This window comes from Piliocolobus tephrosceles, chromosome 10 (assembly GCF_002776525.5).
Source record: "Piliocolobus tephrosceles isolate RC106 chromosome 10, ASM277652v3, whole genome shotgun sequence".
Classification (NCBI taxonomy): domain Eukaryota; kingdom Metazoa; phylum Chordata; class Mammalia; order Primates; family Cercopithecidae; genus Piliocolobus; species Piliocolobus tephrosceles.
The window spans coordinates 11,787,594-11,806,648 of record NC_045443.1 but is presented as its reverse complement, the minus strand read 5'-3'; the positions used below and the strand labels follow the sequence as shown (position 1 = coordinate 11,806,648).

At 42.8% G+C, this 19,055-nt stretch overlaps 1 protein-coding gene across 3 annotated transcripts in view; it reads right to left on the bottom strand.

Annotated features, from left to right (window-relative positions):
* ETV6 (ETS variant transcription factor 6) overlaps positions 1 to 19,055 on the bottom strand; it is a 249,296-nt gene that overhangs the window by 139,708 nt on the left and 90,533 nt on the right. Inside the window, exon 2 of one of the 3 annotated variants that reach the window (XM_023226218.2) lies at positions 5,848 to 5,977. The exons of 1 other annotated variant lie outside the window; for it this stretch is intronic. In XM_023226218.2, coding sequence (XP_023081986.1) covers positions 5,848 to 5,977 — 130 coding nt within the window. The remainder of the gene's footprint in view (positions 1 to 5,847; positions 5,978 to 19,055) is intronic. One more of the 3 variants, XM_023226220.2, reaches the window with a different exon arrangement.

The following is a 19,055-nucleotide window of genomic DNA, read 5'->3' as shown; positions in this document are numbered from 1 at the left end:
TAATGAAACACACAGACAACAACATGCAAGCTGCTTCCCTTGGCTCCTGCATGGGGAAGCCACCTCCTCAACAGGCTAGTCACTGTAACCGGAAATGGAAATGGAGCTTTGGTGAGCTACCTGGCCACTGCAGGCCAGGCACTGTGCCAGGTGCTACATATAAATGAGCTCTGAGATTTCTAATACACCCTCATTAGTAGGTGTCATTAGAAACTTGAGTCTTAGAGAGGTTAAATCATCTCTAATTGAAAGAGTCGACCCTGAAGTTCAAGTCCATTCACATCTATCTGGACCCAAGCCCTGTCTATTACCATGGTTTTTTATTTGGAGACTTCCAAAAGCAGCGGGACCATCCTCCTAGAAGGGCGCCCCTGGCAGAATGCCGGGGAATTGGGTACTGGATTGAGCCCACTCTCAGAGCTGGCCCATTAGGGCCTACAGGACCAGCTCTGGCATTCGGGTTGCAGGGAGAAATTCAGCTCTAACCTGAGCTCACGAGAGAACAAACAGCGGGAGACAGCAGGACTGGTGAACAAAACCAGCATAAACTATCCACAGGGACAGGCTGTTATCCTGATGCCTCTCCCTCATCCTGTTGAGAGGGAGAAGCCAGTCTGCTGCGGATTCAGCACGACTTCGTGATCAGGTGGCATCACTAGAACTGCACCTGTCCCAGTCCCGGTACCTGTGGCCGCCCAGACTTCAGTGGTCAGCGGTGCCTCTACTTTCAAGTCCATGAAATTCTGACGTTATGTTTTCTCCTAAAAAAAAAGCTGAAAGGTGGTTTCAAGAAGTAGAAATCACATTCAGCCTTTCACATGCTGTGTGAACCTGGACAATCCAGTCGACCTATCGGAGCCACGGTCAGCTCATCAAACAGAATGAATAGTACCTACTTCAAGGACTGTTGCACAATTAAATGAGACAATAAGTATAAGCGCATCTTGTTATGTATAAAAATATAAAATAATAACGATGATCGTGTTCAGCTCCCAATTTTGCCTTTTTTTGGGAACAAACATAATGTGAAAGCATATAAAATTGTTGTTCTACCCAATTAGAAAAGAGAAGCACTGCATCCCTTCTCACTATGCTGGTTCTAATATAGCTTTGCCTGTCACGTGGCTGTCTTAAACTCAGTTACTCTGCTGAGAAGGCAAAACAGCCGAGTGGGTGAGCAGCGAGGTAACGTTTCCAAAGGAAGGCATTAAATTAAATTATTAAACACACACAAGCAGGAGTGGTAATGTAAGAATTTTGAAAGATTCACAAGGAAAAGAAAGAGAGCCAAGGGACTATTTCTGGTGTTCTGACTCCAGAAAACGCCGAGCGGCTATTATGGCTATTTATTAACCCACAACATCATAAACCCTAACCCTATTAAATATGATGAATGAGTCCTAGGTTCCGATTTTTAAATATCATTCACAGGGATTTTAGAAGGCCAAATGGACACTGCAACATGCAAAGTCTGCGGGCAAGTGGCACAATGTCAACTAAATGTGAAATGATCATATTTAACAGAAATTTAAAATAAAGACATTTAATTATTTAAATTCTGCCCCATCAATCTGAACTACACTTATATTATTATCGTAAGGCTGGGCCTGAGCATCACTGTCAGAGGCCCAGTGTTTCATAAGGTGAGCCTCTGCCAATCAGCAGGCTGGCAGAACCTCGTGAGGTGCTTTAACTGCCCCCTTCAGCAGTTACTCCCCCATGAGTTTAGAAAAAGGATGGCCTTTGGGTAGACAAATCAGAAAATGTCCCTCCCTTGCAAGACTACAAGTCCCCTGGTGAGAACTGGGCAAAGGTATCCTTCGCTCCCAGTAACAGCCCTTCTCTGCGTAGAGTCAAGAGTGATCTTGCCTGGGCACCCTTGGGGTCCTTGGTCTTTCAAGTGTTTTCAAGCTACGATGAAAGGCTTATGTTCCTTTAAAGAATGGAACTTTTTTTCCCCCCCACCTGTCTACTGTAATTGTACTTCAGCTCTTCTACCCTCAAGCTTCAAAAAAAATTCAGTATCCTTTATGGAAGAAGAGGAAGAAGCAGCAAAAATGATGCCCTTTCTATCCTCTCAACAAACATACTTGTGTTTGCTCTCCCGGTGAGCAGGGGAGTTCTGCTGTAGGACGGTTGAAGGGCACTGTCCTGGTAATCTGGGCAGTGAGTCAGAGCAGGATGGCACAGGTCTGGCCTTTCTTCCCCGGGCTCTCCTCTTGCACTCTGCCCAGGCTGCTTTGCTAGTCCTTTTCAAGTCCTCCCTAATCAGCACTTAACACTTTACTCCATTTATCACTTTGCTTTTATCACTGGCAAATAAAAGGAAAAGGCATCACTCTCTGCTTCTCAATAACTTGCTAATTTGTCATGCTGTGTCTTCAGTTTGGGTCTAGCTCTGTTTTTGCAGAATAAAATGGTGAGAAACTCTCTGTATGAGAACCTTAGATATTATGATCTCTGCTCCCCTTAACCCCAACTCCCAAGAATATATGTTATTTAAGAATGAAAGAAGAGAAAGGAAGAATTAAGGGAGAGGATTTATCTGGTAATCAATGGAAAATGGTGAAGAGAATCCACTTCGAGACATACCAATCTGATGAGTGTCTCTTTAAAATAAGCAGCTAAAAGTGCCTCCGACTTAGCAATACCATAAATGTCCCGCTGTTGTCTTGGCTTTGAGATTCTTCCCCGTACTTTCCATGAGCATTCCACTGGGAATTGTCTGGAATCCCAGATTAAAACAGCAATAACCCAATTCCCTGGTTAGAATATTTATTTTCTTTTAGGTTTGGAAACTCAGCTGGGATGCATCTTCAAGTGTGTGGCACAGCTTCAGTCATCGTAGGGGCTATGTGCTCCTCTCAAACAGGAGGACAAGCAGCAGAATCCTAGAACAGGAGCGGGAGGACAGAAGCTCAGCCCCATTCGGAAAGTCCCAGCCGAGGGCAAACAGCAAGAGCCTGGGAAACTCCACTTTCAGAGGATTCAATACAGACGTCAGAACCAATGGTGTCAACAACAGGTTTCATGCAGATGACCAAGGAGAGGTATATAAAGTTAGACTGCCACAGAGTAGGCATTCAGGCAAAACCTTTACCATCACCTGAATCCACAGTCTAACTACTGATGAAATGGCAAGGTTTCCAGGAAGGGGCCACAGTTCTATATTTTATAGCTGTCTACGTGGGGATCCATCCATGCTTCGAAGGATGATATGCAAACCATTCAACAACAGATAGAACAGACAGGACAGCAATTAGAATAGATTCCAGCCATAAACCAATGCTACGGCCACATCAGTGAACACTGGCTAAGTGTCAACCCTGAATTCATCCATCCATCCATCCAAAAAATATTTACTACACATACTTTATGGTGGTATAGTGGATATAAGATCCTGGGCTCTGGAGTCAGCCAGAACTGAGTTTGAGTCTTGACTCTATTCTCTTACTGGTTCTGTGATTGACCTTGAAAAATCACTTACATTGTCTAAGCCCTTATGTGTGACATGCAGATAGAAAGAAGGCCTACCTTACAGGTATTGTGAGAATGAATTAAAAGAATTCCTGTAAAGGACTTCACATAGTGTCTGCTACAGGGTAATCCCGTGATAAATATTAGCTATCATGGTTGTGTGCTTGGCACACAGAAGGCGCTACAAAAATGCTGGTAAGCAGCAGACACGGCTCAATAAGGAAACTGTCTACTCCAGAAAAAAATGCAAGTGTTAGTATGGAAGAAACAATTCAAAGCAAGGAGAATGATGCCTCAGATGAGAATCATAATATTTGAAAGTTAGGAAGGCTGTGAAACATTTTCCTGTCCACACACAGTATTGTATGCTAGGAGAACTGAGTTAAATTAACCACAGTCGAACAGCAGAACTAGGTAAAAGTTAAGATCTCCTGACCTCCAGTTCGGTGTGTTTGTTTGCTTGCTTGTTTGTTTTGTCAGGATAACATCTCGTGGAAGGTAGTTAAGGAGCTTCCATGTCAAGGCATCCAGAAGTGAACCAGGAGCAAAGGCCTCCTTGGGGGATGTTGCAAAATGTAAAAATGAAACGTTATGAAAGAAATCTCAGCCTGTTTGTGATGAGTGTTTGAAACTTTTTTTTTCTCTGTGCTAGAATTTAAGTTCCACAAGAGCAGAGGAGTTTTTTCTGCTTTGTTCATTTCTGCACCCCCAGGACACAGAAGAGTGCCGGGCACAGCAGAGGCAATCAATAACTATTTGCGAGATGAATAAATGAATGAATTAGGTAGCAGAAGTGTTCTGCCTGCGTGGCATGAGTATGTTCCATCCTGAGGCGAATATTTCTGAAGTGAATATATCGGTCACAGGATGACTTCTGGAGGAAAATTTCCTATCACTTGGCTGCTGTTTCTTTTCCAGTTGTGTCTGCTCCCATGGTGCCGTAACATTCCAGTTTTCTAAGGACACTGATGTTCCCAGCCATGACCCTGGCACCTTTACAGTTCCAACCTCCTTAAAAGTAGAGGAAAAGATGGTAGAGTAGGGCTGTGTCCTTTACTTCCCTGCCCAAATGAAGCAGGAACGTCTTGACCATAGTAGGCAGCAACTTCGCAAATACTGATGCAGCAAGACGCAGGAGGGAAAGGATTCTCATGCCCCCAACTCCTTGCAAACATCCCAGCAACCGTCTGCACTGTGGGGCAGAAGGCATAAGCCAGCAGTGTTCCCCCAGGAGCCCCAGTATCACGGTCATCTAATTCCCTGAATTATCAGAGAGAGAAAGGAAGAACCTGCATCCTCTGTCTCCTATTGTTCTCTGCATTCAGAAAGCAACCTTCTGAGGAGGGTGGAACAGGAGGAGAAGAACCTGGGAGCATCACCATGCTGGAGAGAGATGGTGAGCAAGACTGTGACACCAATGAAGTCACTGGAAGGGCCAAGGAGACCCCAAGTGTCCTCTATAACCAAGTCTTGTGCCCTCAGGATACCATTCAAGGCAGAGAAGCTGGCATTTTCTTGGACACGGTGAAGAGGGTGGGAATCGGGTGATACATCTCTCCAGCCGCCCCAATCCTGTTTTATCACCTGAGCTGGGCGGTAGTATGAGAAAGGCAGACAAAAAGGACACAGCAGGTGTCAACAGCTTTGGAGGCCAGTATCAGCAGCACAGGTGTGTGGGCCCCAAACCTCTGCCAAGTTGCAGCTGAAGACTGAGATGGGGAAGTGGTAGGCCAAGGGGTAGAGATGATTTGGGAGAGAAAGGTGGAACCACTACAGACTGCAGCTGCTGAGGCAAAGCAAGCACAAGAGAAGCAAGAGAGAGTGGAGGAGAAGGAAAGGAGGTAAGAGAAAGGACCTACGCAGGCCTAGAAAACGAAGGGAAGAAAAGTAGCCAGCACAGACAGGGAAGGGAAGGAGGGCCCTGGAAAGAAAGAACAGCGCACAGCTTAAACACAAAGCAGGAGTGAGTCTGACTCACAAACTGAGCAAAATTTAGGACCAAAGCAAATATTAAAGTTGAGTAAGCGTGAATTTGAGAATACAGATAAACTCTGCACACACACAAATCATCTTGTCTACTAGGAGATTTAGTTGGCTCTGCCACATACTGCATGCTTCCAGGTTTCTTGTTTTTTTAACATGTCCTAGTCAGGGAAGAAATGAATACACTGAGAAACAAGGAACAGGAACCTCAAACTTTTCAAAGGTATTTGGGGGCAGGGGGTATGAAAGATTCCAAAGCAGCGTGGCGAAGTCCTGTGAAAACTACCTCAGAGCTTGCTACTCTCTGGCCTGGAGTCCACTGCCTGCCACCCCCGCCCCATGCCATCGATCGTCTGTCCCTCTCGGGTCACGAACACGAACACTCACGCAGGTGCGCAGGCAGGCGGACTGAGTCTTCCTCCATCCTGAGCGCTCGAGGCACTGGAACATGAAGTGGCGTCGAGGAAGCGTAACTCGGCACTGGGCTCTCTGGAGGTGTATATGAAATTCGTTCCTGCTGTTAAAAATAAGGGCAGGAAGAGGGGAGGGGGAGAGAGACAATGAAAGCTTGGAATGGAGGTGCGAGACCATCTGGGGATGGGGAGCAAAAGGGAGGTGGGGCATGGGCAGTACCAGCTTCCCAAGCAATCCGGCTTACTCTCTCTGTAGAGACACTGTACACAGTTGTCTTTCAGATGCCTAGCATTGGGGCTATGTAACAAAACTCTGCCATCTTTGAAAACAGCCTTTACTTTGGACTCAGGTCAACAGGTGTACACCCTGTGGCTTGTACAAGTAAAAAGGAGGGACAAAGGGGAACAAAAAAATATGTCCAAGAGAATGGCTTAAAGACCACTTTCTAAAAAATGACTTGCCCAAGTTGCATAATTAATGTCATCACTATATCGAAGCCACGTTTTCTCTTCTGTAGCAATATCCCCAGCTTCTAATCAAAGTATGATTCTAGATTCATTCCACAGAGAGTGAGCTGAACGAGTAAAGTGACAGCTTCAAAGATAAGTTCTAGATTTAGAATTTAAATCCACGAGGAAGATTTTTCTATTGTCCACCTATCTTACTATACAACAAACACAACCAAAAATATCCAACATCTAATTGTTTCCTTCATTGCAAGGAATTATCTGCAACAGTAATGAATGTCTCCTTGTTCCTTCATTCTCCGTCTCAGAATCGGTATTTCCTTTCCCTCTGAAGTATTTCATGGTTCATTCAAAGAAGTATCTGAATTTAAAAGAAGTACAGTTTGACCCCTTATCAACTATCAAAGGGTAGGGGACAGCTTCAGTGGGTTCTCCATTTGAATTCAAACAAGCAGTGTTTGCTAGATCAATTAAAACAAACTAGACGGGGTGAGAAGGATTACTGTGAGTTTTAAGTTAAAATACTGCAAATAATGGCAAGAAACCGACTACTGGGCTCCTCAGAACAGCAGTGCAATTTGTATCTTAGATCAGCATACCAACTAGGTTGACCTGCAGTCCATACATACACACAACTTCAGGAGTGTCTGTGGTTTAACTGGGCAATGTAAAATGGAACACACAACATCCAAAAATACGGTGGAAAGACGAGTAAAATGCCGTTATGAAAATAAAACTCAGGAGCAAAAGAAAATCATACGTTAAAGTAAAGGGAAGGCAGTGTTTACGTTTTGGAAAGATACTTCTTTAACATTTTACATCTCATCAAATGTGCAAAGGGAAGTGGTGGAGTCCTCAGCCTATAACCAAATTAAAGCTTCTCTGCTCATAGCCTAGAAAGTTTGGCGGTTGTGGTAGGAAGTTCTGATTTTAAATGAATATATACATATTGTTATAATTTCCGAATGGAATTGCTCTACCTTCCCTAAGGCACCTATCAGAAGCAACTAGGGCAGTTGGAATATTTCTGTTTAAACATACATCCTGCAGTTTCTTGGTGAATTTCTTAATGAAGGGCAGGCACATATATCCCAGGTTTCATTTCTGTGTCAATTAAGATATTCTGTAAAAAGTCACCCAGAGGCAAAACTTTCAACTGCACTTTTCTTGAACTTTAGCAAGCATCACACGTATTTTGAGAAACTTTAACTTGGTGTTTGGTTTGGGGTGGTTTGGGATGAACAAAGCGAAAAAAAAAACCAGTAATAACCCACACATATAGGAAACATAAAATCTGTTCAGAGGTTTTTAAAGGTGAGGTGGGCTTCTGAGCATTTCAAAGTCTTGTTTTTCGAATTTAACAAATTCTCCATATTCTTCAACTCTTGTCTGACACCACCCTCCCAAATCCCACTATATGTCTAGATATCCACCGTTAACTTTATTCTCGGAAATAACTTTCTGTTTTGTGAGGGTTTTTGCAGAAGTGAAACTTGGTGAAGAAAACATCGGGCAGCCAAAGGGTCTTCAAATGGTGCTGCATGAGTGCAAGAAAAAAACAAGACAGCATTTCGAAATCCAATGACTCTTGTTTCCCTTGAAGCAAAGAGAAACTCACAAGACACTCTGGCTAGTCCAGGAGAGTGAGGCCACCTCACCCCCGCCTCCCCCAACTCCACCAAGGCAAGCTGGGAGAAACCCAGCCCTCCATGCTGACTGGACTTCATTTCTTGGGAACTCCATCTCCAGCCAACTGACACAAGAGTCTGACTAGCTATTACCCTGAAAGTATATACTGTGATTTACTAAATTATCGTGGCTTTGGACCTTCCTTTCACTGTGCTCTCTTTAAAAGCAACCCTTTGGTGTGCTTTCTCTTCTACATGTTTCCCTGACCTTACGCTGAATCACCACACTTCTGCACCTGCTCTGGGATCTGACGCCATGCCCCGCAGACCCCATCCAAACAATTTTAGATGGAGACAACCGCTACTTCATGATGAAAACTTATAAAAGGAAGGCCAGAGAGGACGAGACTGTGGCCCACTGATCTCCTCACGTTCCTGATGATGGTTTCTACTCAGCTGGAGGACAGTTTTCCACACCATTAGCTCTTTGTCAAAGGCTCAATGAAGAGACTTGTCAGCAACAAGAGAGGTTACCTTGACCAAGACGGGACAAATGCAAAATGTGCTTCTAGGGCCCCGAGCACTCTTCCAGCAGCCATGGCACACCTAAGGTAACTCTGGGCTCAGTGGCTGCAGAGCACTCGGGGACCCCAAGAGGATGCTGTACAGTGAGGGGGCTCTGTTCCAAGGAGAACAAAACACACTCTTGGGAATCCCACACTACAAAGACTCCTTTTGTCTCTCTTTTTGTGAATCTCTAGGGTGACTCTCGCAGTCCTCATTTTTTACTCTATTGCAATAACCATGCACTTAACATCTACCCTGGCACATCAGCAGACTATCAACAGTTGGAAAAATTAAGCAAATACCATTATCTCAGATGGAGACATCTAGACAGAGAAGCTTAAGGACACTAACATCTAATTTCCCAAATAAAGGGAACCTCTTTACTCTTACAACTGCTTCTCTGGTCCGACCCCAACAAAAGAGGGGGTGGTGGTGAGAGTCCCAGCTTACAGCTCGTCCACCTCTAAAGCAAACTGTCAGACAGATGAAAACCAGAGGTGCTTTCTTTTAACATTACGGGGAGTGTGTGTGTGTGTGTGTGTGTGTGTGTGTGTGGAGGGCGGGATAACGATTTTCCCAAGAGGATTATAACCGCAGCTCTAATTAAATTAAAATGCTACAGACAGTGATATTAATGTATTCAAGTGTTGTAGGGGGATAAACTGCTGGAGGAGGTCAATGATGTAACTAAGAACGCTGTGATGTGGTTACATTATTGTTTAGATGCTGTAAAAAAATAAAACATGCTGCTCTCAAATTTGCAGATACAACCTACCAAGCCAATCAGCTGAACAAAAGGGAAGCACTGCAATTGCTGAGGCCAATTGTAATACCTAAGAGCAGGTTGTCGAGGAGGCAGCACAAAGGGCTGGAAAGATAAAATAAGGCAGAAAACTGTTGTAGGCAAGAGCTGAAATGTAAATTTCACTAACCATTACAGAAAGCTTTAAAAAAAAAAATGGAGTATGGAGTAGGGTTGTCTCTTGAAAGCATAAGGACTGAAGCCAAAATGAGTTACATTCCCTCTCCCATTCCTCTCCTAGCCATGAAGGGCCAATGAAGGGTACCCATCTAATTCTGCTCATTTTTAAACTGAATGCTTAGGAGCCCGTGACTTCCCTGTAAAACAGGCGTATACAGTTTGTGCTTGGTAGAAGAATGGCATTTCTCCATGTCCCCCCACCCCCACCCTCAGGTTGCATATTACAGAAGAGTCAAAAAATGAATATTATTACCAAAAGGCCTTTCCTCTTCAAAACTATTCAATATAAAGCTTCCATAAATCACAGGGATCCCCTAGTACATTTACACATTTGTTATTATACCCTTTGAAAAGGCTGAGGGGTTGGGAAACCGAGAGCCTACTGCTAACTAAATATTAACATTCTGGAAAGAAAGCATTTTTGGAATTAAGAAAAACAGAAATAAAGTTGGTTGCACTTGCAAAAAGATGGTTTGCAGGTAATTTCAAAGATTCCTCTGCTGTAGAACTGAGATGTCCCTGATACAGAAACTTTTCCTGGAAATTGTCCCTATCCCCATTATAAATGCCAGGACTGGCCCCATTGATGGCTTCTGAAGCCTAGGTTAAAAGTCCTGAGGAGGAAGAGTGTCATGGACACAGGATGGTGGTCATTTCCCCACAGCTAGGGTAACAATGCCACAGGCACGCTTTCATCCCATTGCACTTCAGTGTCCCATCACCGTGAAGAAACCTGCAACCCAGACAAGATGGAAAACAGCAGGCACCAGCGACAAGAGTGGTCACGCCGGCAATATTCAATATTTTGAGAGGAGGATCTCTTTTCCACCCTGCAGGTGTTTAGAAAAGCTGCCTGAGAAAGCTGATGCTTATACCACCGTCAACTTCTACAGATTCAACAGAAGAAACCTCTCCTATGGGAAGCTATTTATTGAAATTTACTAAAGTGAAGTCTGAATACACAATTATTTAAGTACACTCTTCTGGCTGCAAAAATGATTCAAGTGGTGGCGATGTTGGCTTTCATTAAGTAAGCTTTTATTAACAAGCTGTAGACACATTAACAAAAAATTGAATATGCTGAAATTTGAGCTTTAGAGTTTTCTGAGTTTCTGCCACCGGGAAAGCACAAACAGACATACACAAGAACCTAAAGTAATACTCTTGAAAATCGACATTTTTTCACTTGAAAAAAGATATTGAATATTTTGTCCACTCCAAAATTCAGTGAGATAAACTTAAAGAATTTGAGAGAAGATGCAAATGCCAGTCTTCTTTTCTAAATAGACATTGTACACACAGCCACGGAGAGTAACATTTCTGGAATCTCCCCAGAAAGAAACATCATACCCTAGCATCTGGGCTAGAAAGAACACCACAGAGACTCAAACACAAATTTTGAAGTACCAAAATCCACATCTACCAAATCACAGAAGTGAAGTTCACCATTTCTTTTCATCCAGAGAGTTACCAGAAGATGGTTTAGACATCCAAGATGGTTTAGGGGCCCAAGCTGGCTTTCTTCTTGGTGTCCAGTGTGTCCCTGCCCTGAAAGCAACATCCCTCTGGATACCGAGTCATTAGATTTTTACAAGCCAAACAGTGTTTGGTTCTCAACATTCATCTTGCAGAATACCTATCAGTACTTCCAAGGAAAAAAAAGAAAAAAATGAGCGTACCCTGTGGAAATTAGGATGGGTGGGAACTATACTCCTGGCATCTGAAATCTCCTCCCTAGGTTACCCGGATGGCCCACTCAGTCCTTGGGGAGAGGGCGCGCCGGACAAACCAAACTCAATGTTGATGTGGGGATCTCCCAAGGAGCCCGCTTCACCAATCTAAAGGAGTGCCCTTTCTCTAGTTTATGTAGATGTTCCGGACGTTGATATTCGGATTCCTGTTTAGAACTGAAAATGTCCCTTTCTTCTTTCTGGATGGTTACATCCTAAAATCAGAAGGCAGTATATTGCTTGTGACAAACAGATACGATTAAGTCAAAGCATCTTAAGTCTTCCTCTTACCCAGACCTGTATTATCTTTGCATAGTAAGATTAAAAAAAAAAAAAAAAAAAAAAAGAGCATTAGCAATAAGCCCTGCAATCAAACATCGCTGTAAAAGGTCATTGAGTTTTTTTTTCCTCCTTATGATAAAGAAATATTTCAGCATTCATCAGCTGTCAACCATGAGGCTAGGCCTGTATCAGGCATTACAAATTATGCAATCATATGTCCTAGAATTTCCAGGATGGTCTCAATATTTAAAGTTCTGTGCCCCTTTACCCATAAATACATATGGGTAGTTATATATAAATACTTACACCTCTCAGAACACATGTCACAATTTTAGCTGGAAAATACAGTCACTGCCACAATCAGGAAAGAGAGCTAGCATTAAGTGAGCACATGGCACGTGTTCCTATGAAGCCTTTATTTTATTTCAGCCTCACAAGGACCCTGCAAGGAAGGCATCGTTACCTCCATTCCACAATGAGGAAATGGACTTGAAAACCGCAGTTCCAGTCACCAGCTCGGGAGATGGTGTGGCTGGTATTTGGGTGCAGACTGATCTAACTTTACTTCTCTGAACTGCTTCGTAATGCCAACCAGTCAATAATGACTTTGCAATGGGGAATTCCAAGAGACAGGTTCAAGCTTGTAAAAATCATAGCAGCCTTGGAATATTTCATTGCTCTGCATCCTCACTCCTCACAGAATTCCCGCAGGATTCTTGAGGGCGACTCAACAGAGCCACCTAAGCCAAGGCACCTACCTTCTTACACATGTTGCTTATCCTATGGGCAGCACAGACTGAGGGGTAAACGCATTCAGCTGAAGGAAGGGGACTCTCTCTGATGTATGAGAAAGGTTCTCGTGGCATGATCTCTGAACAGAAGTAGCCACTCAAATTTATCCAGGGCTCTACATTAACCATGGGAAACAATCAGTAGGACCAGGAGGGCATTTCCAGGTTGCTTATGCAAATGATACCTTGGCCTGGACTAGAAATCTTATTGGGCATTTCTGAGCAAAAACATATTACTTTCTATCCTCACATTGTCTTTAACAACAACAAAAGACATTTCCCTTATTCTTATCCACTTATCCAAAAGCAGCGAATCTAAAAGTACAGGTGAGATTAATAGAAGCAGTAAGGAGGAAAGAAGCCTGCCAACATCTATTTGGTGCCTATAGTGGGCAGATCTCTATACCAAGAAGGAGCTGAGTCTGCCCCTAGAAATCACAGTGGCCGCAGTCCAAGCAAGACCTCTCCAATGGCCAAAGATGCACATTCCCAAGAGGGGAATGGATGAAGGCATTAAGGATACATGTGGCCTGTGCAGGGAAAAAAGATTTAAAATCTCCTCGGAGATGTCTTCAAATATAGAAGGACAAGTCTAAGAGAGACTCAAGGCTTGCTTGTATTAGCAGAGGGCAGAGCCAGCAACAGATACCCATGCACTAGAAGGAAGGCCTTTCGAACAGCTGAAGTCTCCAGATACATGGGCGATTTACTGTTCTCCTAAAGCTGACTTAATGCTGAGGCTGAAAAGTGACTCTAAAACAGGTTCTTGCACTGTGAAGGAGCTGGAGTAGGAGAACTTAAAGGTTCCTTATAACTGCAAGAGGTTCCATACAATCTTATCTCCCCTCGTAAGTCAGAGCTTATAAATGACAGTGTGGGTAGAACGACCCCAAATAAAACATGGACACCATAGTCCCCTTCTTTATCAATTAGTTCCTTATGCCCCCTCACAGGATCCTAGGGTTCTACTGAATATAATTAGAAAAAGCACTAGTTTCTAGAACTAGGAGCAATTTCTTTAAAGACAAGCACCAAAGCAAAAAAACTCAAATCGATTTCTTTACTGTTCCCATTTTAAAACATTTTAATTAAGATACTTCCCACTCTTGAGGTGCCATGAAATTCTTTCTTTTTTTTTTTCCCCTGAATTTCCTTAGATATTTCTAACATGGATAGTAAGCAGAAACTAAAGCTGTAATTCCTTGTCATGTCAGGCTGTGGTTACCAGGGAGGTCTATGAAGGTGGCCCAGTTCATGTGGCTGGAACCCAGTGTGGATGTACACGCAGGTAAAGTTACAAGCTTTGAACCTGCATGGGAAAAGTTAAATCACGCCATTCTGCAGCCCCAGGCTATACCTCTAATCCCTTCCATGATAGTGAGGATTGCCTTTGTTCAAAGCAGAGGTTGGATGAGCTCAGCAACACACATCACCACTCCTGGAGAAGCCCGACAAGTGCAGGTCCTACTGAGAGCAGGTCCTACTGAGAGCAGGTCAGCAGCATCACTTCAGCCTAAGAAAGGTGGTGTGACTTTATTTATACAGAACCATCAGGTGTCACCTCTGGGGAAGAAATAAAGTCTTGCTGTTGAATTTATCCAGCAATGCCTCTAAGCTTGTGATCCACCTTTTGAAAGAGGGTCACTAAATCCTTTCTTCCTAGTTCTAACAGCAGAAGAAACAGGTATTTAAATTAACAGCAGCTTGTATCCTGGGCACAACAAAGTGGTCAAGTTCGGCTCTTTATTAGCTGCTTTCTCCTCCATTAACGCTATTCCCTTTAATGGTCTGGCTATTATAATTAGCCAATCTGCGTTGTCCCTGCCTGGGGCTAACAAGTAATGAACTGAGAGAGTTCCTATTTAGTTGTATCAAGGGCACCATTAGACAGCGTTTCTCAATCTCCCTCCAAATGAGAGATACCTTCCAGGCATGTACTATTGTCACGTGACTGCTCTTGTACGTCCCTCACAGTGGACCTGGGGTGGGAGCTTCCCCAGCGACTCATGAGACTTAAAACCTGGGCAGAAGGAAAGGATGAAAGTCAGGCTCCTGCAGACACTGGCAGCCCAAAGGGCTTGGAACCTGAGCATTAACTATTAGCTCCCCCGTCTCTCCACCTGCATTCTCTGCCTCTTCGTAAACCCTTCACCTCCTCCTCAAGTAGCTTTCTTCTTTGTGCCACAGCATCACTTAGGGCTTTGCTCTCTTTGTGTCCTTCTTTAACGGCTATATCCTGGAAGTCTTGCAAAAGGAAGGGAAAGAAAAGTGACAGCTCAGACTCACAACCCCAGCGAGCTACCACTCAAACTAAAAAGATGTTTTGCCCTGTGATTTATCTTTTCGAAATGTCTAGAGCTTAAATGGACCACACACGCCTAATAAGAAACTTGAGGTTTTAAAGATCTGACGTGAGAGCGAGGGGAGAAGATTTATATTCTCATTCAAACGAGGGGAGTGTGGAGAACCGCTGAATAATGCTCCGTACTTGATACTACCCCACTGCTGGCCCAGGCTCTAGGCGGCCCCGGCAAAGCTGTTTGTATGAAGACCCGCCAGCCCTTAAGAGATACCCCAACCCTCACCCGCCTCTGTAAGGAAGAAGGCTGGATTACAACCAGGACCACAGTCAACTGAAGAAATTCCCTCACTCTACATATATCACAGAATTCCTGGGTCACTTCAGGCTCCGAAATAAACAGAAATAGGAAGAGCCTCACGAACTCTACCTACAGTAACAAGCGCAAATGAGTCTGGAAAAGATTTGTATCTATGGAAAATGTTTACTACCAAAATAATTTTCAACAAAACCAAACAATACTGTACTTAAAAAGCAACGTAAAAGAAATGAGTCAATGTCTCCTCAGTGTCGCTGTGTGAGAGATTTGGATAACAATACCCAGCCTTTGCCATCACATGATGTTATTTCAAAGATAAAAGAGGTCCTGCGCAGTGGCTCACCTCTGTAATCCCAACATTTTGGGAGGCCAGGGCAAGAGGATCCCTCAAGCTCAGTAGTTTGAGACCAGCCTCGGCAACATGGCGAAACCCCGTCTCTACAAAACCAGGCATGGTGGCATGTGCCTGTCGTTCCAGCTACTCGGGAGGCTAAGGCGGAAGGATCACTTGAGCCCAGGAGGTTGAGGCTACAGTGAGCTGTGATTTTGCAACTGCACTCCAGCCGGGGCGACAGAGCAAGATGCTGTCTCAAAAAAAAGAAAAATGAGATGAAGCTTATCAAATATTTTGATCTTTTTGCAACAAAGGTTCTCTACTAATGCAAGGTGTTATTATGATGAAGAATCTGAGAAATCCCAAATTAAACATTACTTTTTTTATGTAACCCTTAAGAATTAAACTTGTCTTGATGTTGTAAAATGGGAAACTAAATTCAAAAGAAGACTGAGATTGACAGTGACTGAGGAAGGAGGCAGAATTTATCCTCCTCCTTTTACAACTCAAAAAAGTAACATACAAACAATCTTATATACTGATTAAGAATGTTACACACCTGTGCTTCCTTTAAAAACATTTTCCAGAAGTCATAATCACCTTGGCAAGTAATTTCTACCTATACGTGTCAAACATCATAGAAATTTCCTGATTCTTAGGAATAGGGACTCAGAAAAGGCATCATTCCCTTCATTGTGGTCATGGGTAGAAAGTCCGGGGAGTTTTGTTTCTGACAACTAACTACTAAAGCAAGTTCTACTGACAAGGTGACTATTACCCTGCAAATGCCATCAGCATTAATACCATTCTAAAAAGTAAATGAATGAGAATGGAATGCAGAAGTGTGTGTGCATGATGACAACAGCGATTAACGGAATATCAAGCAGCTTGAAATAAGAAGGACACTTTTGTAGCCCTGTAGTTAAGACCAATCAGCAGTTTATTTTACATAAGATTCTGTGCCTTCATTAAAACTATTAGTGTGGAACACTACATAGAAAATATGCACTCAGGATCAGCTAACAATTTAGGAAACACATTTTAAATCAGGCATTCTATTATCTGTGTATTAGAATCACCTGGAGAAACTTTAAAACGCAATCCCAATAGCCAAGTAAATCTCCAGGGATGGGAGCCAGGGACCAACACGGTTAAAGCTCCCAGGTGATTCCAATATGCAGCGTTAAAGTTGCAAATCACTGTCTTAAATGAAGACATAAATAAGCAGAATAAACAAGACATATGTTAAAGGATTCTCTTTCACAATAGGTTTTTAGAAACCTTATTAATCAATTTGCTAATTGTCCTTCCCTCCTGAGTAAATTATCACTGTCCTACCTTTAACCATAAAATAGAGATTATTTGTGTAATACAGGAAGTTCCTGAATGATGACTACCTGACCTACATATGAACAACTGCTCCAAGCAGTGCCTGAGCATGGTTGTTATTTTCTCCCTATTGCCTCTGCTGCTCCCTCCATGTCCACCCCAACGAAGGCTTCTCAGCTTCACTTTCTGGAGCTCCACATGGAGCAGTGTCCTGAACACTGGCTGCACTTGTGTGTGGCAGGAGCAAGACAAGGTTAATAAAAAACAAGCAAGAGGAAATGAAAACCCATTCCACTTCTGGCCTGCGCTCCCTTCCCTCTCTCGCATCCAAAAGGCTGTGTCTGTCCATCTTCATGTGATCAGGCTCCAGACCACTTTCTCATGCTGGAGAATGGAGAGACTGGAGATTAGGGAACCACTGTTTCCTGGGTGGGGGGAATGATTCCACATGATGGCTGTCAAGGTTGCTACAGAGATGCACCTGTGCCATTTTAAAGTGGCCAGTGGGACACATTTTTTCCTTACAGTAACCTTGCTACTTACCATGGTTTGGTCTTTATTTTTGCACACTGAACTATCAACTGATTATAATCTGAAGAAATGCCTTGAACTCCAAGCAGCTGACTTGTTAATAAAATCTTAGAACCCTAAACAACTAGAAACCTTGAGCCTACTAACGCTTTTCCAAGATAAAAACCCTTCAATTACATGCTCCTAATACCCCCACGAGTCATGTCACCAGAACTAGCACAAAACCTACTTGACAGATGTAGAAACTGATGCTGAAGGGCTAACAAGATCCCTGAATGAACCACATAACTGCTCTGGATGGAGCTAGCAGTCCTAAACCCAATGCTGTCTTCTTTCTCTAGAATATACCCGCTGCCTATAGCATTTTAAAAACTCTTGGCCATCATGATAAAGTCTATGTACAAAGTGGTTCTGAAGGATAAGAGTAGTTTACTCAAGAACCTAGTGTATTTATTTACTCCTTCCTTAATAAGTTATTTTAAAGCCTCTGGAAATCCAAGTTCTTCCTGTAAAACAAAATTCTCAACAGTTTCTGAGCATCTTGATATTATTATTAGTATTCTATCTCTCCTTCTTTTAGATACAATGCAATTCTAAAACAGTGATAGAATTATAGAACAGTGGCAGGAATATGGTTTTAATATCTGAAATTCACTGGGTTGTTCAAACTACTAGAGTGGGTACTAATTCTCTTTGCATCTTTAGAAAGCAACTTGCAAACCAAGCTGTGAAAGCTACAGCATCAAGCCTTACCAGGGGCTTCAACAACGGTTCCAACATGTAGCTGCCAACAACTGAGATCTACAAATAGGAAAACCTGGAAAGTTTAACAAAAAAGTTGAAGGAGGGACTCTGAAAATCACTTGGAGCTTATAGGGTTGAAACCGGAGCTAGACAAGCACTAATATTTCCTTTCATGCAATGGAATTCCCCTTTGGTTGTATTACTTTATATTCCTTGCCACAAGGAAATAAAACCTACACTGACAATCATTGAGATTTCTGTCTGGCATAAAGGTACAAGGATCCAACAGGCACAAGTTCGTACTACGCACGAATGTAGTTTTCTGTTCCCATGAGAATCAGTGGCTTCTAAGTGGGTGAAAATACATTTAAAAATCATTCTGATTAACAGAGGCAAAGCTATCCTCTCAACTAACTTACTCTTATTAAAACCTATTTTCTAACCCTCAATTGTCATAAACCCATCCACATAAAGCAACTTGTTAACACAACGGGAAAAATTATGACTCTAACTTTTGAACTTCAGCCACTTTCCCTAGAATGTCCAATAATGCTTCTGATGGATCCCATAAGGCACTGTCTAGACTCGCACTGTCCCACAGAAATACAAGCGGAGCCCCATGTGTAATTTAACATTTTCTGGTAGCTACATGAAAAACAAGAGACGGGTAAAATGAATCTAAATAACATATGACACCTAACTCAATGTGGCCAAAATATTCTTTCAACGTAGAGTCAATATACATAATTACGGAAATATTTTATGTTTTTTTCATACTAAGTCTTTGAAATCTGGTGTCTGGTTTACATTTCAAATCTGACACTAAATTTTTGCTGGAAATACTTGATCTGTATTTAGAGTTCATAAAATTCACGGTTGAAAAGGTAAATTCACATAGCCAAGCTATTCCAAACACACCTAAATAGGTTTTTAACAACTCAATTGTGTTTTTTAATTAAAATTGAATATATTAAGAATTCCATCTCTCTGCTGCACTCACCATCCCCAGTGCCAGTGGCGAGCACGTACACTGCAGGTTGGATACCCGGCAGCACCTCACAGGGATGAGTGGGGGCCACGTGCTATCCCCACCCTTTCAGAAACATCATAAACTCTGGAGAGGCGAAAACAGAAGTTAACCTGTGTTCCTTTTCCTTCTTTTCTCCAACAGCAATAGT